At 39.7% G+C, this 25,195-nt stretch overlaps 1 protein-coding gene across 1 annotated transcript; it reads left to right on the top strand.

Moving 5' to 3' along the window:
• The first annotated feature begins 619 nt into the window (after positions 1–619).
• MYL10 (myosin light chain 10) lies at positions 620–22,830 on the top strand. The gene is made up of 7 exons (XM_054847925.1): positions 620–861; positions 8,605–8,691; positions 11,515–11,590; positions 13,045–13,149; positions 16,680–16,758; positions 21,775–21,823; positions 22,587–22,830. Exons 1-7 carry the CDS (start codon positions 859–861, stop codon positions 22,683–22,685), a joined length of 498 nt encoding a protein of 165 aa, XP_054703900.1. The 5' UTR covers positions 620–858; the 3' UTR covers positions 22,686–22,830.
• Positions 22,831–25,195: the final 2,365 nt, after the last annotated feature.

The raw sequence follows: 25,195 nt of genomic DNA on the forward strand, positions 1-25,195 counted from the left end.
CTCTGGAATTATGCCATTTTGTACTGGTTAATGTTTTGGCCCAGTGGATAATGCCAAACATGATTTATGAATTGGGTGGAGTGTGTATGCATTAAATGTCCATGCGCATTCCCCGGGAGACACAGCCCCTGTGGTTCCTATGCTGCCTTCTGTTTTCTCCTGCTCTCAACACCATATTCATTACTACATACCTCTTTTTTCATGCTTTGAAGTCCACGACTCTCCATCAGTTTGCAGTAGCTTGAGATCTGGCCCCTGGACTTCAAGCATGTGTGACAGATTCAGGGAAAACAGACCTGATCTGAGTCACTTTATTGCCATCTGCAGAGCAGTGCTTTCCAGCATACCTCCCAGTTAGAGATGCACCTCTGCAGAACCTCAGTCATTTTTCTGGAGTTCTGAATGCATGCACCAGACTCTGGAGCTACCAGACATCCCAGTAGCCTAGATTTATTGCTAGTTTCCTCTGCATTTTCTCAAGAAGTGTGTTTCTCTTTCTGCTTTTTTGGGATGCCATGTCCACTTAAAATCTTTTTAGTGTGCCCTGTGTTCCTTATTTAGAAGCACACGGGAAAGCCCCTTCAGCTCTAGCTTATTGTGAGTGCTGTACAATTGTATCCCAACTGCCTACTCTACTTATCTACTGCATTATTTCTGTGAAAGCAAAAGCCGTGCATGGAACAGATGCTTGGAATGGTATTGGGATCCAATTACTACACTTTTCCAACCTTACATCTATTGTCTAAACTTGGAACAGGCATATTTTTATTCCTTGGTGACACTATATAAAGAGACAATTGGCATTGTGTTTGCTGGCTGACTAGTTGGCAGAGAAGGGGTGGAAGGAGCAGCAGCAGTATGGTAGGTTTTACTTTCCCATGTCTGTCTGTTTATCTCTGTCTGTATTTCTTTCCGACTCTAACAATTCAAACAGAGCAGTATTCATCACAGTGGTCCCCATGAAATCTCATACTTAGTATCACATCCAGAATGAAGATATATCCCATAGCTGTGAACTTCCAAGGACTTTCCTGCATGTGTTTAACAAATGAGTAAGGGAACGCAGATGCACTTGCTGAAGGGAAGAGCTCATGCATCTCTTTCCAAGACTAATACACTAGGGCAGCAATGGCTGGCATGGCTGGTGTTAATTAGTGCTAAGGTCTGCTATGTTATGATGAGGAGTGAGGGAAAGGGATATCTCTATAATTGTAACTGTGTTGCTCTTGAGACTGCAGGGAGAAATATGAAGTACTGCAGAAATATCTGTGTCTTGCCTTTGCCCTGCTTGCTGTTGGCTTTTAGCTCTGGGACTCCAACAGCCACCTCTGCACCAAAGGTGCACTTGATGTGATTCCAGGGAGGAAAGGAGAACTCCTACCTCAAGAACAGTAGGCAGATCAGGCTCTATCTTTGTCTTTTGCAAATTCAGAGGAGTGACTACAACAATATTAAAAACAAAAGCTGGTGATGTTCTCTTTCCTTATTTTTCTCCTTTTTGCAGGTCTTTTTCAGGCTGTCTTAAAATAATGCTGCTCAGTGGCTCCCTGGGGCTATGAAATATTTGATTCTGGGTAACACCGGAGAGGGAGTTGTATATGAAAAGCTTTCTCAAAGCTTAGTTCAAACCTGATCCCATTTAAGCAGGTGATGAATGTGATCCAAGCACTGTTCTGAGCAGGATAAAACCACATTCAAAGTAATTTCTAAAATCCACGCATAAAACTAGGTTCCGGTTTCAGTCAGTGCAAACCCAGTGTCAGTGGTTTCACAATGAGCATGCAAGCCACTAATCATGTTCTTCACCACTGTTTTAGAAGTGAGCAGTGCCTTGTACTGATTGTGCCTCTTCAGTTGTGGATTTACAGGTTTCCCTTTAATCAGCTTCACTAAAGTCTAAGCCAGCCTGTTTGTGGGGTGGGGAGCATGCTGGGTCTTTGGTTTTCTTTTTCCCTTCTTTTTTTATTTATCAGTTTTCTTCTCTCCTATTTAGTTCGATGACACACCACATTGCTTGATGTTTGAAGATATTTCAGGACATTCTGTGGTGAAATTGCTTAAGTTAGGAGATGTGAAAATATTGTGAGAGACTGTTCTGTCTCCTCGCTCCCAGTTCAACTGACAATTCTCTGTGGTGGTTCTTTTCATTGTGTCTTTTGTTTTGGGAAAATATCTTCTGAGGTACCTTACTATACAGGGACACATGAAACAGATTTAAAATGGAAAGAAAAAAATAGCCTTAATGAAAGAAAGCTGAAGAATATCTTTACATAAGGAAGTGATCATTTTTTATTAATCAGAGGGAAATGTATATGTAATTATGCTAGATGAACTCTGTGGGGAGGTTTTTTTCTCTCTTTATGATGTCTTAAGGGATTTATAAATATTACAGAGGTTTTATAGCATCATAATATTTCAGAGGTGCAGTAAAGCTACTTTCAAAGGATTAGTGCAGACAAAGCAGCATAGTAAAAAATAATTACAAGTCAGCCAGTGCTACTAGGCTCTGACATACAGGGCTGATGAGAGTGAGAGAGGCAGGGTTCAGGGAGATAATTCTTCTAACAAGAGCAGACCACACAAGTGCTGTGGAATGGAGTTCTGAGAACTGTCTACGGCTCTCTGTTAATTCCAGGGCATTTCAGTGAAGTTGGGTCTGTGATGTCTCCCTGCATGCTCTGTGCTGATGGAGGGAAGGAAGGGAAGAAGAGAGGCGGAAGGAAGGAGAGGGAAGTCTTTTTCTTATTCCCGAAACATTCCTGTGTTTATTCAGTTCGAGTGACACCTTGTAGCAAATTCTGTATGCTGAAGGGATCTGCGTACCCAAAAATAGATTGCATTCTGATCAAATGTATTTTGCAGCCTGCTGAACTGTCTGGAATGTACCACCTGTACCGAAACAAGAACTGACCTCAGTGGAGCAATGCTGATTTCACTAGCTGAAAATGTGGCCGGTTGTTTAACTGTTGAAGTGTTTGTGTATGCATCTGCACATGCATGTGTGTGTACATATGTGCGTGTCTGTGAGCATAGAGGGCTGTGTAGGTAGAGAGGGATTGTTCAACTGTTTACATGAAAGAGGAGGACATGTATATGCCAGAGAAGAAAATCTGTTGGGTGGGGAAAGCTGCTGGCGAATTTTGGGTCATAGAGGTCGAGCAGTCTGCGGTTGGACAGGTTATTTGCTGTTCCGAGATAAATTTTGGGAGATAATGCATTCTATCTATCTGTGCAAGAGAAAAAAGGAGTCTGTGATTGGGAAGGGATGTTATGTGGGGTAAAGGAGAATGCTTTAGTGTACGGGAGTGTGAAGCAGGGAGGATGCGGTCCAAGAGATTTTTGTATCTAGCAGGGATCAAAGGTGTGTGTGTCTGTGTGGGTGTGTGGGAGGCTGGGACTACATATAAAATGGAGTGAGGATGAGAAGGGAGGGATCTGTTTGTGAGTGCAGAGTAGGTAATAAAAAGATCTTCTGTTTCTCAGTTCTGATAATGTGGGTTTTTATTTGAATGATCTGAGGCTGTTGCCTGTTTGAAATGCAAATTGTGCCCTTAGAGCAGTTTATGTTGCTTACTCCTCTAGACTGTTCCCTCAAAGGCATGCACTTGGGTTGGCCTTATGCTGCTCACCTGCCATGAAAAGGACCTAAACCGTGCTAAAAAAAGGCGGCTTGTCCATAGCTGGGATCTTGGGTGCAGATGCAGTGCAAATTATCTCAGCAGAGCAAACTTGTGAGACAATAATCAACAAAAATCCTGTCCAGTGCTGCAAAAATCCTTTGGATGGGCCTGAGATGTAACTTCAGATTCAGAAGCTGGATTCAATGATAACAAAAATTCAAAGACAGGAAATGTCAGCACTGAGATCCCAGAGTGGATGAAAAACAAGGAGAGAGTGTGATGGATGAAAAAGTAATAGTAACTCAGAGTTAACATCATACTGTGGATCACAGTAGGGGACAGAATCTGAGCAAGATGATGGATGATTCTGTCTTTTCTGTAGTCACGGATGTAGTTGCAGAGGAAGGAAGTATAAAATGTGAAACGGTGCAATTTAAAGCTGGTAGTATCTTATGTCTAGTTTGCCTTGAGCTGAATGAACACATAAGGGTACAAGACAACAGAATCAGGCTCTTAATAGTGTACACCACTGTTTTTCTCTGAAAGACTCCCAGGAGACCTGCTTACCCACTGGTGTCTTCTTTGACAAAATATTAAAAGAAGACACATTAAGTTGCTGAGTGGGGAAGCGCTTCAGCTTGTGTTTTAACTGGCTGTCAGGAATATCAAACTGTGTCATCTTTTGTTATTTAGAGTATTTTCTGAGTGATTTAAGGCATGATGGAATAAACAGGGAACCCCAAACCGAATAAAAAATGTGGCTTCTGGCAGTGCTGCCCATTTTGCCTGTGGAGACATTCTCGCTCTTCAGAAAACACTAAGTGGAGGTCGGTTACTTCATACTTACTGAAGGGTGGAAGTGTGCACCTGAGCAGTCAGTGCAGAGCAGCGCCAGTTATGGAGCTGTACCTTTCTTTGTCTTGCAGCAACTTGTCTGTTTTACCATACTTTTCCGGGTTGTCTGAGAAATTCATTGAAGTGGCTGAGATGATAAAGTTCTGCAACAATCCAGTGTCACTTCCTTTGTATCTCTGGTGTCATGAACCTACTCTAGCACCAGCCTTTTATGAATTTATCAGGGTAAACAATGCCTCACGGTTTGAAGTAAGAACCAAGTATTTTCAGCTCCTTCCTCCTTTGCATGTAGAGATATAAACTGATTCCCTGTCCCCTTTTCTCTTTGGTCACCCTGAAATCAGAGATTTCTTCACTCTGATTCACTTGAACATATGCTCCCCTCTACAACAGATAAAAAAAAAGAATCCCTATTCTTATATACAGAGAGCAAAGGCAGCGCACACTCATTGTATCTGTCTGCCTGTGTCACTGCACTATCCTTGTTCTCTCTGGCTCCCTGACACTGCCAGAGAGGAGAAATATAAAGAACCTCAGTGAGGGAAGCTCAGCTCACAGAAAATGCCTGGTTCAACAGTGTTTTCTTGGGACCAGCTTTTGGTGTGGCTCCATTTTTTCATTTAAAGCTTCTAAAACAAACCAAAACCAAACAACAATACCCTCAACCTTTTAAAATCCAGGCTAATTGAAAGAGTGCTAACACTAGTAAGACAAATGAGTGATATGCGACAAGCCTGTGGTTTCTCTTCTACAGTGAAGTGTTTTTTTCTTCACAATGGGATGATTAAAACACTCAGGCAGGAATATTAATAGGCTTGTTCAGTTGTTGCAACATTCTTCCCACTGCTGTGCTATTGAAGCTTCGGAATCTGAGCCCAGGGGACCCTCAGCTCTTCAGTTTCTCATCTGGCACGTTTTGTATGTCAGTCCCAAGTAATGTTGCAAAGATAGAGCAGCTATCTTCACAAAGTGTAGCTTGGCACACTTTGCATTTTACAAATGGGGAAATCAAGGCAGACAGAAGTGATGTGTCAGTCACCCACTTGCCTCTCTGTAGGTCACCTACTAAATTCTCGACAGTTTAGAAACCACGTTTGCTCAATTCTGTGTTGCTCTTTTTACTATGCCGTTCTTTCAGAGAGATACTCCAGATTCAGAATCCTGATTCTATTAATTAAAAAATTCTGGAGTATTTGCAGTTGTCAGACAGCAGCACAGACCAGTTTCTGTTCTCCTAGAGCTGCCTTTTAATTTGACTCACCCACCAGAAGGCAGTGACAATATTCTGTTCCTGCTTCACCAACTTATCTCTCAGCCTTCCTCTTCATAGCTCCTGCCTGCCCACCAGTCATGCAAAATCAGGGTGCAGCTTCTTTTGGTGATTATGAATTTTCTAGCTTTTCAGATCAGATAAATTACATTCCCCATACTGTATACTGATAATCCAAGATGTTCTATACGTTTGATGCCAAAAGACTTAGCCTGAAACTGGTGATGGAAAGCCATTCCTGTCTAACAGCTGTTCATTGGCCCCTCTGAAATGTATTGGTAGTCTCAGCCCCATTCCACAAGTGAGCAGATCATAAACAGGATCCACACCCAGAGCTTCAGCAGAAAAACTAAAGATAGATTGAGCGACATGGGCACTGATTGCCTTTATCATCCCTGGAGATGACTAACCAGAGAGTAACACTGACAAATATCATGCTAGGATGAATTTCTCTTAGTATGGTGATTGTTTTCTAGGTAACTAGTCTTCAATTTTTTTGCCTTGCATAGGACTTCACTAAAGTAAAGAAACTTTTGGGTGTTTTTTGTGTTGCTGGTCTGTTTCCAATAGATACTATATCACAGCTTTTGGGGTTATCTGATCCTTTCTTATAGCTACAATCCTTGCTTAAAGCCTTAGGGCACAGGGAACCCATTAAACTGAGGAATAATGGAGGTACTGCCAGTGTTTGGCATTTAAAGTTAAAAAAACCTGGAGCTGGAGCCCACTGTCCTTCATTGTGGTGCTAGCATAAAAAGATGCAGATTGTTTGCTAGCCTGCGGAGTATTTATTATCCTGAATATGGATGCTGTATTTGGTCACAGCAGAGCAGAGCATGAGAATGGTAAAGCATGTTTTGTCTTCATAAAGACCAGCCACACGAGCACAGGAGAACCAGTTCTACTACCCTGTTCAAAAATGCTGAGGCCAGCTTTGTGCCCTGTGGTCAGTTCCCCCAGACGGCTTGCAATACATTCCGCTGGGTAACATCTGCTTTCTTTTTACCTCAGGGAACAAATACATGTAAATACGTAGGATTGTTCTTAATATTTCCATTCGATCTGGAAGTGTTGAAAACCTCCAGCAGGCACCTCACGTTACATGGAAAATTGCCCATTACTGCTCAAAATAACACTTATTTCATGTGGAGGAGGAGGAGGGAATCTGTTTATTCCAAAATCAGTATTTCTACATTCATTAAACATTCCACTTATTCACTTTTTTTTGCGTGCCTGTGGTGGCATTCTATCCTTATTTTTATCCTCACTACAAATACATTGTTCTTTTAATTTCCATTCCTATTTCCAGATTTTAGTGCTTTGCATTAGCTGATTGGATCTTGACAGGTCTGGAGTGTGGGTATGTGGGTGAGTGCCTACCATAGCCCTAATTTTCAACTCGGGATCTAACTTGGGTGGCTGAGTGTGGAAATCTGCCTGGCAAATTAAATTGGTCAGACAATGTATGCTTCAAACAGAGTCAAGTGGGAATATTTCCTTGAGCTGCTCTGCTCCTCAGGATATTTGAAATCAGTATTGAATTTGAACTTTCACAGGCTTTTTTATTTTCATGAAAGGAGACAGTAGAAGTTGCCTTCTGTTTCATTCGGAATAACCCAAACTAAGTAAGACTAATTTTTCATGACATGAGAACCAGGTGGGACTATGATGATGAAGTTTAAAAGTAAAAATGATAGAGAAAAAATAATCTGTCTGGAAGAAAATTCAAAAGGCAATGTAGCTCATTATCTTGCCCCAAGTAAGGATAATGCTGTGGTTAAAACATTTCTATAATCTTTAGGAATCACAGATTTTATTCTTTACTGCAGAACAAGAACTGTATTGTCTTAGGCAAGCTGGTTGGGCCCTTATTCAAAGACATATAATGAAGTCTAGTTCTGACTGATTTTTAGTGAGCATTAGATTCATAGATATCATTGTAGCTCTTTGCCCAATGTTTATCTGTCTCAGCCTTCATACTACAGAGTAGTGATAAAAGCAGGCCCGCCCTTTTATTTAAGATGACTATCTTGAATATTAAAATTATATGGGCTAGTAAGGCAATGTAATGTAGTGTCATAGGTTGGTGCAAGAATATAGACTGTCCTCCAAGTGTAGAAGGTGTTCCTACATAGGCAGAATCTGTTCCATCAGTGTTGGTCCAGACAGCAGACTTCTAAACATTTCTGTGAGAGTAGGAAATTATATAATTTCCCTTTATAGTTCCTGAACTGAGTCTTCACGCAGGGCCTCATTTTGGGTCGGGCTGCCTGTCCCTGCATGGCAACTGGGAAGAAGGAGTACCTGTAGCCACTTACCTGAATCACTTGTGTTTCTTGAGAACAACAGGTTGGGAATTTTAGCTTACACATCCGAGTGAGACTATAAGCTTACGTCACTCCTTCTGAAAGGAAGTTTTCTGAAAGGAACTTTTCACTCTCTGAAAAGCCAGTGCAGAAGGGGGAGTAATCTCCTGCATCAAATGGTCTGGCACAGGTGACTCTACAAGCAGGGAGCCAGCTGTGATCTTCAGAGTCACACTTTGGGTCCCTCACATTTTTTAAGGCAGCATGGTGACAAGCTGTCCTTGTTTATCTGGCCTGTTAGGTTCCAGGCCAGAGCAAGGGAATGGCAAAAAGCCTCAGTGAGAGCTTCATCTGTTATTAAAGCAGCGTTTTTTTATCTCATTTATATATAAATATATATAAAATGGATTGAATTAAAAACCTTGTCATAACAAAACACAATCCTCCTGTCTTACTTGACTGTATATATTTTGCCTTCTGTTAAAGATGGAATTTGTTTTCATGTGTGCTTAACACAAAGTAATATTATTTGATCTTCTTATTTGTATTACAGGCTCCAAAAAAGGCAAAGAAGAAGATAGAAGGTGGTTCCAATGTATTCTCTATGTTTGAACAAACCCAGATCCAGGAGTTCAAAGAGGTTGGTCACTATTCTGCTGTTCTCTATAGTCTCCTGTCATTGCTAATGAATAACATAGGTTTTGTTTGTAATCCTTATTCCATTCTCCATCTGCTTTAATAGAACACACAGTTGTTTTCTGAATCATCTCTGTGGTTTTGGCTGGTATATCATTTTCCTTGTGCGTTTGTTTGTTCTTTTCTTCATTCTTTCTTTCATTCTTTCTTTCCTTATTTCTGTCCCTCTCTCACTCTCTTCAGTCTCCTGTTTCAAGCTCTAGACTTATTTGAAAAGCCCACAAGCCCCCTCCCCAAAATAAAGGAAAATTATCATCTCATCCACTTTAGCCCTGCTTCAGGAAAACACTTGAGCACATGTTTAAAGTTAAGTGGCATTTTAAATAAGAATAGTCTTATATGCTCAAGTATTATCCTGAATAGAGATGCCTTATTGAACCAGGGCTTTAATTAGTGGACTGTTCCACAACAGCAATAGAAAATATTCTTCTGTGCCCTTCTAATACTGCCCACAAACTAGAAACAAAAATACCAAGAAGCCCTCAGCTGACTTTCTCCATAAATGCCAATAAAATAAAACAACATGTTGAGATTAACTACGTAAGCATCTTTTAGCTCCCAAAGAATTTGGTATTACCATGCATTGTAGATTCTTTGACCAGTTACCTGTGAGGAGGCAAATCTAATGGGCTGGCATAAAAGCTGAAGCATGTTAAAGACAGATAATTTGATGAGTTTATGCTCTTTTTCTGAGTGGACATTCTAGAATGTCTGTGAGGCCATCACATTTTGAACTGGTTTGTAATTTTAAATTATTAATTTTTTCCCCATTTTTTGCTAAGTCAAATCTCCAAAGCAATTTCCAGTGTGATAAATAGCTACTGTTTCGTTTTGTGCACATGGCTTTCAACTTTATTTTTCATGAGGTTTCCCACAAGTAAAGCTCAGTGGTGAATGAGTCTAAAAACCTGTGCAAAGGCTTGTGAATATGGCCCAGGTAAATGCATTGAAACCACTAACCTTTCCCCTCAGTTAATAGGAACATGTTTAACACTCTTTTCCCACCTCTTCACTGTATCCTATGAACCTCCAGTTTTATTTTCTCCAAGGACTTCTGTTTGAAGATGTACCAACAAAAAGAGGAACCGGTCAGAATGCTATATTTGATCTACTTTAAATAAGATAATACTAGGAGCATTTCTGGGAGGATGGTGGCAGAATAATGGCAAAAAGCATGAGGCAGTGGAGTAGTCCAGTGAAAACGAAAACCATGTTGTGTCTAAAAACTGCATACTTGGGACAAGTATTTCTGAAAAGCTGGTTTTGATCAGGACATTTTTATCTAGAGTTTTCAACCAGGTCAACAGAAGACGTTTCAGCATTGCTGTTATTACGTTATTTTAAGTTCACCCATTACAATACATACCTAACACTCTTCCTGTGTCTGTGAGTTTGCTGGGCTCTGCTTTGCTCTTCATCTTTTCTTCGGTTTTGCTTCCAAATTGTGGGGATCACCATTTAAAGCAAGCCCCCCTCCCCCCCCCCCAAAAAAAAAAAAAAAAAAAAGAGAGAAACCAACTTTAAAGAGTTGGGCTTAATTTTGTATAAGGTGATGGTTTGGCAGGTAAATGAAGGGTTATGAACGTGCATGCTGCAAGTAATCACATGGGCAAACTGGAATGTGAGCAGTGGGGCTTTGTAAGAAACTTGAGGTAAAACTGCATGAAGGTATGTTGATATAATGCAATCATGGAAGGAAGTGCACCCTGTAGAGCAGTAGACTTTCAAATTCTGCAAGTTACCGTAGCTGCAATGGACTAGCTGTATTCTCAGGAGAACATTGTCTTTCATAATAATACTGAAGTAAGAATAATTCCTGGTCATTGTAAAGATATGCTTTCATATTGATATGCATGTCAGACAGATAACCAGCTTCAGAGACATGCCTGGTTCTACTAGTATTCCCCATAGTATGACCAGGGGAAATTCAGGTCATTAAAATCTTTCAAAATCAATGAAACATTAGAAGTGTGATGGCAGAAAATAGACAGACATGCGAATAGGTAAATAGATAGATTGGCAGTTAGCTGGCTTGGTAAAAAATGGTTAGAGTACATAAATTCTGTGTTGGCTGAAAACAGAAAAATAACTGGGTTTTTTCTATCAAAAGTTAAATTTTGCCTGACAAGAAGTATTTAAGGTCAACACATCAAGGTCAGTCAGAGCACAGAGTACAGTCTGAAGGATACAATTTATTGGAAAGGGAAACAAACTTTGAATAAATAATATTATGAAACCTACATTTCTCTGTACTTTTGAAAATTCAGCTATCTCTGTATGATGAATCATTTTAAGACCCAGAAGAATTTGCCTTTATCTTGATACCAGAGAGATATCTACAGTAATTAAATGTTTTACAGAATATGATAGCTGCACAAAGGAATGAGGTATGGGAAAGGTACAAAACACACAGAGTAACCACTGACTAATCCTCCCTAACTAAAGCCTCCCTAATTCAAACATTTATGGGTTAAGGCCTGAATGGCTGGAGCTGCCAGCATTGGCTTCAGCCCAGCTACATGCTGCACTGAGCATTAATTTAGTAAGAAGAAGTTTGGGTGGGTTTAATTAAGCCCCTTGCCAAGATACGGTAATGTGCTGAAAGTGAGAAAAGTGCAATGATGGGGCATGATGTGGATGAATCAAAGGAAGTTAAATATTCTTTTTTACAGCACGAACATAATACCCCCTGGACTGGTATGTGTGATTGTAGCACTGTCCAGTGCAACATGGCAATGGCAATAAATTTTCCTTTTTCTTCCAACAGGCTTTTACCATCATGGATCAGAACAGGGATGGCTTTATTGACAAAGCAGACTTGAGAGACACGTTTGCTGCACTAGGTAAACTGGTAGTAATAATTAAATACTTAAAAGAAAGGCAGTTTAAATTTCAAGCACATAAGAAAAGTTTGTATTAGAATTACAGTGGAGACAGTAATGAGATACACAGGAGGCAAAAGGAAACCTGTTCAGTTTGATCTTCCTCCTTTATGGTAGTTGCTATCTTACTACATAGCTGCAGCTGGAAAGTCTCCTGAGCAGCCTCTTTCAGAAGTGAAATGAAGGTCTCTCTGGGACTCACTGGCGGGTGCAAGAGAGCTGTGCAGCTGGCAGCTCTCCAAAGGCACTGATCCCTCCCCTGCAACTATTTCATAAAAAGCCCACCCAAGCAGGGGTCCATACCAGGCATTTCTGATTTGCCTCTGAATCCAGGCTTCACAAGCAGCACCTTTTTCATCTAGGAGCCATGCAATATCTAACAATTAACGTTGTCGTCATGGACTAGCTGCCCCTCTGCCCACACAAAAGCAGGAAGAATTCTTCATGTGAGGTTCTGTGCTGTTGTGCATTTATGCGGGGTAGAATGTGCATGTCATCAGATTAGGTATTGTCCATTCCATGTGCATCACAATCCTGATAATATCAAGCAGCTTAAAGAAAATCTTCCCAAGGAAAGGAAAAATCAAAATGTTCATTATCCCAAACCTGGAGTTGTATCCTTGTTGCAACATTTGAGGCTTAACAGTGATGTAGGCATTTGGGGTTTTGCCATCTGGATCTTATTAAAAAGAGTTTGATAAGAATCTTTAGTGCTCCCTGGGGTGGAATCAGACGCCAGCAGAGTCAGTGCAAAGAGCAGAAGCTCCTGAACTCTTTATTGTGACAATGAGGTTTGCAAACTTTGGCCTGTAGCTACTGTTATCCTGAAATATTTATTTCTTAAGGCCAAGTTCTGGTATCTTTCCTGTTCAGTGAAGCCCTCAATGCCTATAAAGTGCAGTCACAGCAAATTACCACTCAGTTTGGGGAGGGTTGCTAAGATCTAAATTCTCATCAATAGAACTACACAAGGATGGGGAAGGGATAGGACTACTCAACTCATCCATCTGCCCTCTGCTCAGAAAGGCATCTCAATATACAGGAGGGCAAAGACTGAGACCTTGGATTCACTTCAGTCACTTTGAACTCTGCTATATTAATATCAATGGGCCTGTATTTCACCTGAGGTAAAAAAACCCCAAAAACGAAAAAGAAAAACAGTTTATTTGGAAGTGCACTTTTGTCCACTGCTGGCCACGTCCATGTTATTTATCCCTCTTACTCCTTCAGTCACCCTTTGATCTTAGAGCCAGCTCTGCCAATTTGTTTTACACTGGGGTATTCTGGAGTTGTGTTCTACCATGTTATTAGCAAAGTTGCACAGAGCCCTGAGCTCCCCAGTGGGAGGAGATGAATGGGAATCATTTTTTGAAACACAATTTGTGATTTATTATGAAAAATGATCTCTGCTGCAGGTCGTCTGAATGTCAAGAATGAGGAGCTTGAAGACATGGTGAAGGAGGCGCCAGGTCCTATTAACTTCACTGTCTTCCTTACGATGTTTGGGGAAAAGCTGAAAGGTAAGTACCTCTGGGGGGTTGGAGAGGTATCTGTCAAAGATCCTCAGCACTGAAATATCTCAGCCCCTTGCAAATTATAATAATGTATCCACAGAACAATGCTTAAAGGCAAGGAGTGATCTCCATTTTTGCAGACAGAGCTGAAGTAAGACAAGGCGGAGGGACGGTCCAGAGGACAATTCAAAGGTGTGATTTCAGCTTACATAAGCTAACAAGAAAGTGGTAAGCTGAGGTCCAGAAAGTAATGAAATCACAGCAGCCTGGAGCGCAGTGCAGATGAGTTATTCACTGTCAGTAGGTTCCTTGGCAGAAGTCTGTTGCTATAGTGGTATCACTCCCAGTGTTAGCTGGTTTAAAAGTATTTTCAGTATTTCTACAAAAAAACTTTCTGCACTCCTGTGGTTCATTATGCAAACATGACCTCTGCATCATCCTTGCAGTTATAGGGCATGAAGGAGCAACATGGCCTTCCCTCATTTTCTGTATTAGCTGTAACCCAGTGGCCCAGCCTTGGTTTCATTTTAGGACAAGAGTGATTTTGCCATTGAATGAAGATTTTGCTGAATAGCTCTTAATGGAGTGGATAGACTGAAATAATTTAATCTCAGTGGATTTACAATGATAAGGGAGAGGGATTTTGCCCATTGCCACAGAATATATAGGGATCACTAGAGGGAGTTCAGAAAATGTGGGTACTAAATTTGTTGTGGGAGCTAGTAATTTAGTTGTTATTTCTTATACCGTTAATGGCTAGAAACTGCAAGAGAAGGAGTGTGAGGCCAAGAGAAACCTCTAGTTATCTTCCTATATGCATTAGAGATAGGTGAAAGCCTTGACCTTCAAAGCAAGGTTGGCCTTATCCAAGCACATTCCAGAAGTCTGTTAAAATAACTAATGAATAGGAAAATGGAAAAATCTGATCTCATCTTTTTAAAAACATTTATTGTATTGCTGCTGGACTCTGCCTTTATACTGTTGAGCACAATTTCAGTGAAGGGCTTTCTATGCTTGGAATGGAAATTAGAGAGGTCTGAAAGAAAGAATTCATGTAGCTAGTCCTCAAAGAAATACACTATTGCTAAGGAACACGGCATGTCTGGGAAGCTGAAGAGGTGATGGAGAAGGCTGTAGACTGACACTGAGGAGGGGATTTTATTACCCAGACATCAGTCTGTCTGATCACAGTGGTATCTCCACCTTTACATTCCAGATAGCATCTTGCAGAGTAGGTAGTGCCCTTCTCCATAATCTTCCTTCTCGGATACGTGACTAGTTCTTGTGGGGTGCCCTGCTACCCGTTCCTGTCTATTTGTGATGCTTATGATCACACAGAGCATGGTAATGAGCTCTTCTTCCTTTCCCCTCTTTCCTCTTGTCTCTTACGGTTGCTGAAGCTGGCAAAGAATCCAGCCCTGCCAATTGTGTGGCCTAAAATGAGAGCCAGCACAGGAAGGTGAATGATAAAGCATACCCCTCTTGTCTGCAGGTTTCCTGTTGGCCACTAGCAGAGGAGGAGTGTTTTTTTAATTTCCATTTGGTGAAGGGAAAATCACAGCTGTGCTTGTCATGCCCTTCTGGTTGGGTTTGTCATGCAAAGGAAGCAGAGCCAAAAGACTGCACATTCCCAATCAAAACTAATTGGGATGAAGAGCCTTTGTAGTGCAATTAGAAAGGGAGAAAGGGCTAGAGGAAGTGGATATGGCAATTTTGCAACACTCTTTATTAGCTAAGTACCACTCAGAGAATTTGGTGAAAGGTGCTTTCTAAGTAAAATTTGTTGTGCTATAATTGATTTCTGTCATAAAGGGGAAACTGGGATTTTCAGGACGAGCTTTAGCTTTGTATATTGAGATTATGATGCCAGATGAACAGCTAACAAAACTCGGTTTATGTTAATGCCAACCACATGGAGCTGTTTCTACAGGGAGTCAGAATAATACAATTTGTACAGAAAACAGAGATGCCGCACATCAAAGAAACCACTTTATTTACCAGCTAATCAATAAAGAATGCCTGCTGCATTGCTTCTCTTCAAAGCCAAAGTCCAAGGATATGACAGAGTAGAAAATGTAAAACACAGTAAGGAAAAAAAAATCCCCCACACAGTGGTGACTACTTAAAATGCAGACCTTTCCTCGGAGCTGGAAGACGTTTCTCTTCATGGGACAATCAAAACACTCATTAAATATCAATGCTCTTTGTATTGATCATATATTCATTGCAGTTCGAATACATTGCCTACAGCTTGGCAAAAAAGTATACATGGCCAGTGCCTGACAAGAAGGCCATATAGCCTTAGGTTTATTCACTATTATGTCTGCTAAGATGCTACTACTAATTCTTGTGAAACCTTTTAAACAAAGAAAACTAAGGTGGCATCAGGAGTGTATGTAGTCATTACAGCAGGGAACCTTGGCTGGGTTCTATTATGGTTCTACCTCTGCCAAACTTTCAAACAAACTTTGAAACTGCAATTCTTCATGTTATTACCTTTCTTTAATCACGCGTTCAACATTTCAGCATCCTAAGTAGCTTCATTTGTCCATGGGTCAGTCCACCTGCTTGTAAATTTGGTTTCCTACAGTTATAAATAATGATTTGTGTTACATATATTACCATAATATTTTGAAATACTGGGCAATTGTCAGAAACAGAGTATATAGCGTATCCTTTGGTGTGGGTTGAAACTGACTGTGAATATACTCAGAATCTGCAGTATTACAGAACAGTCAGAAACCCCAGCCAAGATTTAGGGGCTGAGAAAGCTAGTCCCTGACCCAAATTTTTTCCAGTCTAAATAGATGGGACAGATAAAGGATGGAAGAAAAGGAACACTATTACTATCATTTTACTGCTGGGAACAGAGGAGCAAGGAAATTAAAGTCATACCAAAAGTCTGTGGCCCAGCTAAAAGCAGAAGCAAAATCTTGGAGCCATAGTCTAGTGCTTTAAGCCATCCTGTTTCTGTAAGTAACACTTAATGAAGAGATACTTAAGTGGAAGTGCACTACAGAATGTAACTGCAGATCACCATTTTACATTGATCATCCTGTTTCCATCACATTCCATCGACATTCTGATTTTATGATCAGCTCTGTTTCCTTTAGTGAGAGAAATAACCTCTTCTCTATATAGTGAAGAACGAGTAACATCAAAAAGTGTTTTTACAAGGAACGTACAGTACAAGATTAAAGGAAGCCAGCGAGGGAAACAGTTTGTTATATTTTCATTTCTGAAAGCCACTAATCCTCTGGGTACTGATATTGGAGACCAGTTCCTGGAAGTTTTCTCTCCTGCAGACATAGAATAGATATGAGTTATTATTTTTAAGCTTCTGAGCATTGAACTATTCACCTCTATTGTTTATCTGACATGACAAATGCTGCCAACTTAAGGAACCTTTGTCTTCAAACCTACAACTGCAGAATTCTCCATTTTGCACTGTTTTCAAGTGAATGCAATTACTTAGCAAGTATTCGGCAGCTATAGAAATACATTCAGGCTTCTAAATTATATTTCATTAATTTTAGGCACGGACCCAGAAGAAACCATTCTGAATGCTTTTAAGATTTTCGACCCAGAAGGAAAAGGCCACATAAAGGCAGACTAGTAAGTTTATTTCAAATCCTTTTAAAATAATAATAATAATAATAATAATAATAATAATAATAATAATAATAGCAGCACAAGTTTAAAGAACTGCTTAAAAGATATATTTTTCACAGTATTTTAAGAGCCAGAGGAACTGTCAGGCAGAGAAACATTTCGCTTTGTAAGCCAGAGTTAAAAGACTGGACTATTGTATGAATGTATTTGTATACCAAAAAGAGATGTTATTGTCTTCAGACATTGCAAGAGGCAACGGAAATATAATCACATGTAGGCCATTAGATAGCCTTTTTTGAAGGTCTGGATATAAATCAACACATGATTCTCTGTAGATTAACTCCATATGTAAAATTAAAATGAATGTCTGGTGCCTAACTCTCAGTCAGAGTGCTTGACTAAAATGGGAAAGCTAGTCCCCTTTAAAAAAAAAGTGATCAATTTAATTAACTCCAGGACATGGTTTTAGTGAGGACATTTTCCTTTTTATGTGTTTACTGTTGGAGCCTTCTGATTCTAGACAATAATTTGCTGTAAAATTTCACTAGCTATGGTGGGAGCCAAACCAAATAATACTATTAATAATATGGCAATTATGGTCAATATGACTATTTTTTAAATAAGGAGGCAGGACCTAATTTGTATTCATAACCTGTTACACCAACAAAGCAGGGTAAAAGGACTTTAAGTGCTAATTGCACAAATGTAAACCCTCATTGCACTGCCAGAATGGTGTAAGCAGGCCTACAGGTAAATGAGATAAATGATATCAAATCAGGGCAGTGGATGAGGAGGTCTGACCCATGGCTCCAGTGAAATGCTTTGTCTAGATTTATGCACATGCTTAAATTCCATGGTGAATTCAGGGTCTATACTTCTACTGCAGCAGCCATTTCAGATAGATTTTATAAAGCTTAATATGTATAGGAAATTTATTAGGGAACCATGAGTTACAAAATTGTATTTGCATCACCTAATTCTGTTAATGTTCTGATAAGTTAAATGAAAACTAAACCTCTTACCAGAACCTCTAAGGTAGAGTTTTCCATGACATTATCTGCAATTATCAATGTCTCATGATAGTTAGTTGAAAATACAAAATTCAGGTACAATAGTTCCTTCCATTACCAATATGCTTTTCTATGACAGTACTTCAGTGGGCATGAGACTCCTATTATGGTAAGCAATATGCAAAATTATAGCAAAGAGACAGTATTTTCACTAAAGAACTTCCAAATTAATTAAAACACAAGTGGATGTAGCAATCAATCAGAAGGAACTGGGGGCTAACAGTTGTTCTGATTATTTTGGGGTTAACATTATCCAAACAGCTTGGGAAGAACAGTCAGAGAAATACATCAGAAGTGACTCAAATAATCAGAATAAAATGTAGCCTATTGCCAAATAGGCCAGATCACACGGTAATGAAATCACAACCATGAAATACAACCTTCTGATAATACAAAACCCATGAAATGTTATATTTCCCACCACTATCTGTAACAGTATACTGCATACAAAATCTGCAGCTTGCCACCCTGTGTCCAGTTCTACATTCCTTGGATGCTGGAAGCCAGTTGGAGTTTGGGGCAAATTAGGAATGTGGTATCACACTCCAACATGAAGATGAGAGAGAAATACTTTTATTTTTCCTTGATGCAAAAGGTCAACCTTGTCCCCACCCCCACTGCACTGCTAACATTAGACAATTGTTTTAGTTCATCACCACAACAGAGCATAATGTTTACTTATTAGACCCGAGGGTAATGTTGATCATTACAGAACAAACCATTAAATCAATTCTGTGAATGTCTTTGAGGTTTAACTTCTATTCATATGCTTCCAAAATTTAGACATTTGAAGGTTTTGAAATAATTTTTATGTTGGCTCATACAGCCATTTCAATATGACAGTTAATGTTAATAAATAATATTTCTCCATATTAAAAAATCCTGGAATGCTTCTCTCCAAACCCAGCCATGCTGACCTTTTAATCAGAACTTCTTTTTATGTTCATGGAGTTAACATCCTTCTGGGGATTTTTATGTCTCTTCCCTCTGCGTGTTTTCACCTCTAGTCTGGAAATGACTCACTTAGTCCATCTGATGGTAGCTGGGATGGAGTCTTCTAACCTTTCCAGAAGCTCCAGGAGTTTATAACTTACTTCCAAATTCAGTGACAGACTTTGTTTGTCTGCATCATTATACCACACATAAAATCCTTCCTATAGCATGATGTCAAAAACAGAAAATGCTTTAGGTCACATTCTCAGCTGGTGTAAACTGGCATAGTGTTTGGAAAGGTTAGATGATTCAGTCCTAAATGCCATTCATCAGACAAAGTGAGTCAGGCCAACATCAACTGTGTTTAATGCTGATGCCAACAAAACTTTTCAGATTTGTACCAGATGAAAAAGGACCCAGGGAGTTTACATGCATTCTGGACCTTTGGAGATTAGTTTGGCTGAGCTAGTGATGTTTCTTGTCATAGTTGTGGTGCACTGCTCATTTCAACTCACCTGGTTTTCTCCAAGAGACCTCTGTAGAAAGGGCAAACCCAGTGGGAAACAAAAATGTCCCAGAGATTTCACAGATAATTTAAAAAAAGGTTTTGAAAATATAAGAATGCAACAAGGTACTTGTAACTGTAGAAGGAACTGATGTCAGCCAGGACAAGAGAGAAGATTTAGACTCCTACTTCAAGGTAAATAGATACTCTTTTTTTGCCCAGAAGACTTTGTTTGGGGTTTTTTGTGGGGTTTTTTTAAGAGAAGCAAATAGTCTTTAAAAAAGAAAACAAGACACACAAAGAAATAAGTGCATAATCTCTAGCTTTGGAAATCATGAGTGTTCGTTTCCCTATAAAATAAATAATGGAAAATGTGCATAGATCCTTAACTGAGTCCTTCTTCCTTATGAGTGTGCCAGAGCCTACTGGGCTGTGCATCAGAAGATTATAATTAGATATTTGATCTTTTCTTTTCCCCTAAATACTTTAAGCATGTGAATAGAAGACACATAGTGCCCAGATCTCTTTTTAATTCAGTCCTGTTTGTGATGAAGTTTATTTGTGACTTCTGACAAAATTGCTGTGAGTGCTTCCTTCTATTCACCAAGCTTCTTCCTGGATCATGCGTCCTATTTACATTTGCTAATGCCATTTGCCCCAGTGCACATATATCCAATAATCAATTCATGCTGATGAGAATGATCTCTCTTCTCTTGCACCCACTGATCATTTGAGAATTCCACTTAAAAATATGCAGTCACATAACAAATGGCCAGGACAACAAAACAGAAACAGCAATATGAGAGAAAGAAATGAAGAAAGACTTTGGTAAGTAAAGAGAATAGTAAAGTAATGCAAGGAAAATATATACAATAGCTTAAACTCCCTCTGTGACTTCAGAGTATTTCCCCAAAATTGCATGGATATTTTTACTCTCATCCTTCTGGGTAAGATCCTTATTCAATACCCAGAAACTACTTTTTTCAGTTTTCCCTTTCTGTCCTTCCAAATGAGCACTTCACATCAACAAGAAAGAGATTCAGAAGTGTATATGCCTCTTATGCAAATTGGGATATGTCTTTGTTGTAGCCTTTTACTGGAAAAAAATATGTGTGTCAGAGATATGAGGAAGTACAGTTGTAGCTTTGCCATCAAAACTGCACTTTTATCTGTGTGACTTTTTTCACTCGAGATGCATGGTGTAGGGAGCAGAAAGGAAAGCTTTACTATTTTGCCTGCACATCTGCATCCACAGTAGGTGAATTTTGCTCATATGGAAGTGTTCCTGTGCAGGCATGATTTCTATTATAAATAGTTAGTTTTAAATATTCACTTTAAAAAGCAGAAAGGGCTGTTTCCGGAAAAGCTATTGCTCTCCCCACAACAAATCCTTCAAAAAAAGCAGCCTTTTCTTCAAATCTACAAACTAAAACAGATTTCTATACTTGTTTCAGGTTTTGTTTTTGTACAACAGACTGCTCATCTATCTGTTTTACTGCTCTAGAAAAAAATCCTGATAATCTATAAATACCTTTGGTAGTAACAAAAGAAGACAACTCTGCCTCTTCAGTGTGAATGCAAACTCTTTGAGATTAATATAGAAATTCTTCTACAGGAAGGGGAAATTATTAGTGCAAGTGAAAGGGATGTTTATTGTGATATAACTGAGTTTATACTGGTGGGTGTTCTAGCACATTGTGCATGTACTGCCCTCAGCACGAGTAACTGGGTGAAATATAAAGACATTTTATCTAAAGAGGTGAGACTAGAAACCGTAATCATTCTTCCTGGCTTTTCTATTCACCTATAAACTTAGGTAAAAAAATTACATGCTCGACTGACTTTCCACAAAGGGTTTGAAAACAGAGGGTAAATCAGCTGAGAGTCTGTCCCAAAAATATTCTCTTTGATGTAATTGCATAGGATGCAGATTGTGTGTGGGATAAGCTCCTTGTTACAGTGCTGTAACTCCAGATCAAGACATTGTACCGTGAAATACAACAGGTCTCATGCAGTTTCACAGTCTCCTCTGGGAATGACTGCATGCAAATAAAGGGATTCTCAGATGATGATTCGGAATAGCTGTTGGAGTTCTCTTTCAAGTCCTCTTTCTCATTTCATGCTCTGTTCCTTTCATCCTCAGATTTTACAGAAAATATTCTTTCTTTTGGTTTTGTTAAGTGATCCAAACTTTAAACAGCAAGTGAGAAAACCTACCATTTTAGGTTAAGATAAGCATACAAAATTGCTGTATTTCAATTAGAGTAATAACCTTAAACAATTTTAAACCTCTATAAAATGTCACAAAAGCAAAATAAGTTGGCAGAGCGAGGCATTGACACTGATGGGTGCCCACAGAAAATCTCTTACAATATCATGTAAGGATTAACAGCTCTAATTTATGCAGTCACACAGATTTTCTTTCATGCAACTTCAGGAGAGATCTTGCCATCTGAATTGTCATGTGCCATTACCACCCTTTAATCAGGTTATTTCGTTTTATTTGAACAGCATCAAAGAAATGCTTATGACACAGGCAGACCGGTTCAGTCAAGAAGAGGTAAGGACCTTCTTCTTTATTCATAATAGAAATCTATCTCCAGCTACTATTCAGCAATAAGTATTTGCCCCTCTTTAAATGCATGAATTCAGCTGAAATCCAGACTGAGAGAAGTTTGATGCCAGCTCTAGCAATTAGGAACAATTCAAAGCATCTCTTCTGAATAGCTCCATGGCTAAATCGAAGTCAAACAGATTCTTTGGACTTCCATCCAAGTTTAAGCGTGGCCTATCTCTTGCTGTTCTTTCCTATGGTGAGCTGGACAATGAATTTACTAGAGTTCAAGTGGGTTTGGGTGGGGACTGTGATCTGGTTTCCATTTCTTGAGAGTTATTTTGTTTGAAATCTGAAATGAGTTCTGAAATGAGGTACTAACTTTGTGGTTTGTGTGAGACTGAACATGGACTCTGCTGGCTGGGAGGAATTTAGAGAGACTTTATTTTCAGAAGAGGAGATTGAGTGGAGTTGGTTCGTGGCAAGAACAGACTGGCATGCAGACTGAAGTACCTTATTTGGCCAAGGCTCACCTGGATTTCAGGGAGAGCTCTTTTTGACAGGGAACTTGTTGGGATTCTAGTGGGACTGTGTTAACTAGGTGTGTCCTAATTCCTATTTCAATTTTACTGAAGCTAAAGAAAAATTTTCCATAGTGGTTAACAGATCAAGGCAGAAGGGAGCTGAACTGGGTTGAAAATGAGAAGCAGTACATGTTGTTGTCCCACAGTCCTATGTTTGTAACACTTATCTCCTGTTTGCTTGGCAGATCAACCAGATGTTTGCTGCTTTCCCTCCAGATGTCTCTGGTAATCTTGACTATAAGAACCTCTGTTACGTTATCACCCATGGTGAGGAGAAAGACTAAGAGGAAAGAGATGAGCTTCTCCTGTGATGATGCACCAAGTTATTTCATAATGCTTTTGTGTGCAAGACAAAGGGCTAAACATTCAGTATGTGAAGCCATGTGGTCATCAGAAGAGAACCAATAAAACAATTGAAATTAGATTAAAGTTATTTAATGCTCCTGTTTTTATAAAAGATGAAAATACCAATTTTGTGAGTTTTTTCCCATCCTTTCTTTTTTTCTGTCAGTGGTTTGAAATGGAATTTTCTTGATGAACTGGTGCTTTCGTGATTTATTGACAATCCTAATGTTCACCAGATGGTCCATTGGGCACTGCAGTGTTGCTTAACCTCTTGTATTTTATACATAAGCTCCATGTATTAATTGAGAAATCCTCTAACTTAATGCACCAGGAAGTGTGTTTGGTAAATAGAATTCTGTTCCATTTCACAGCCCCTAGCAATGAAAGTGTAAATAAAACAATCTTAAGCTCTTGTGAATATGCAGTGTGCCCTCTCCATCTCAGTGATGTGGCCAGTTTCATAAGCCACTTGACCCATTTGCTTTGATGCAAAAGAACAGAAATAGTGGAATAATGGCTATTTTTCTCATAGTAAAATTTACCTAGGTGCACTTAGAAACCAGTAATAACGAATTTCCCCCTTCAGAGGTGCCTTTATTATGTGTAGGAGGTTGACCATGAAATAACAATAATGCCTAATCTTTCACCTGCTGGTCATGAGCCCTGTTTTACAGGTGAGGCACACACTGGAAGGATGTGTTTGCCAAAGATTGTTGAAACTCTAGAGACAAAGATGAGAAAAGAATGCAGGAACTGTAGGCCAGGGTTACACATGAAAGCAGACTACCTCTCACTTTTATAATCCAAGATCAGTGTAGTTTCTAAAATGGGCTAGAGTTTCTTGTATTTGGACTTCTAGGAACTGGACATATTCTGCCTATGTGGAATATTGCATGAATACTTCCTGCGTGGGAGTCAGAAGGATGTTGCAGCCAAAGTAAAACAAGCTTCTGCTGTTTTAACAACTAATGGAAATGGTTTCCTTTTGCATCAGTGTTGTTGGCACCACAGTCCCACAGACATTGAGAGGAAGTAACAAGCCTCTTATTTTCTGTTTCCAACTTAGTCTTTGTAGAAAGAGAACTTGATGGCAAGATGTCAAATTCTGCCCTCATCAGGAGGGGAAGAAATTACAAGAAAAAGCTGTAACATCTGCATGACTTGGGGATGTGACATTCACCTTCACCTGCATTTTCTGTTGTTCCAGTAAAACCCTGCACTCAGTGCACTTCAGTAACATACAGCACCTGGAATAAGAAGGGTCTTAGCAGACACAGAGTTGATATAATAAATCTCACCCCTCGCCCCTACGTCCAGAAGCACTATGCATATTCCTGGAACAGCAATGTTTTTCTAGTATAGATAGGCGATTCCCAATTGTATCTACCAGTAATTATCTCTCTTAAAAATATTAGTGGACACAGCTAGAAGCAAAATTCACCCTTTGCTTGAATGAAACTTGCTGAAGATGTGGAGAGGGCTTTAGCATTTCTTGCTGTACATTCCTGTAACGTTTGAAACAATGCATGGTCACCCAGACCCATCCCTCCCACCAAGTTGTGCAGCTTGACTGGGCTTTGGGGACTAGTAAAACTTCATGCAACGCAAGAGTCTACAGGACCTCTTTTACCACCTCATGGCTTATTCACCAGAAGTTGAGCTTTCCTGTACAAGCGCAATTCTTACATCTGTTTCATACGATGGCTCTTTTCTCCCCGGAATGTGTTTTTCTCCATAGGTGTATGACCACTGCTTATGGGATGGAATTGTAGATAGGCAATGGGAGGTCATGGAGGTAGAGGATTTTTGGTGACACAGTAGAAAAGATGATTTATTGCAGACCCAAACAAGTGATAGCACTTCTCAGCAAAGAAAGGAGCTGCTTATGGGAGAGGGCTGCAAAATGGATGTTTCATTTACAGACTTCATTTGGAAACTGCTTGAGTGATGGGGCTGGAAGATGCTCTTGTATGGCACAAACGCTCGTGCAAAGTCTAATGCTACCTTATATGAGCTCCACAAAACCGTGTACCCAAGCAAATGAGTACTGACTGTTCCAATAATATGAGCTGAAGTCACGCAGGCATCAGATGTCAGATGGTGCTTATGATTTTTGCACTGTTTAAAGATTTCACAATGAGACTGAAGACTAGATAAAATGGCATACAGGCTTACTTTTGGCCTTCAATCTAGAGAGGTTTATTTTTCCTCATGCAAGCTGGTAGGCAAAAACTTTGAGGATAGTGCTCTTGAAAGATGAGGTCACATTTTTGCACCAAAGCATACGCACTTTTTCATGGGTCCTTTTCATCTGTTACTGCCTAGTTACATGACTTCTTCAAGGGCAGCTCTGTGGCATCTTAGGCTGATGGAAATCTGGTCTGAGCAGTTCCACATTCTCCCCTTCCCCTGGCTGCACGCACGCACGCACGCACGCACGCACACTCAC

Source organism: Grus americana, chromosome 19, assembly GCF_028858705.1.
Source record: "Grus americana isolate bGruAme1 chromosome 19, bGruAme1.mat, whole genome shotgun sequence".
NCBI classification, from domain to species: Eukaryota; Metazoa; Chordata; class Aves; order Gruiformes; family Gruidae; genus Grus; species Grus americana.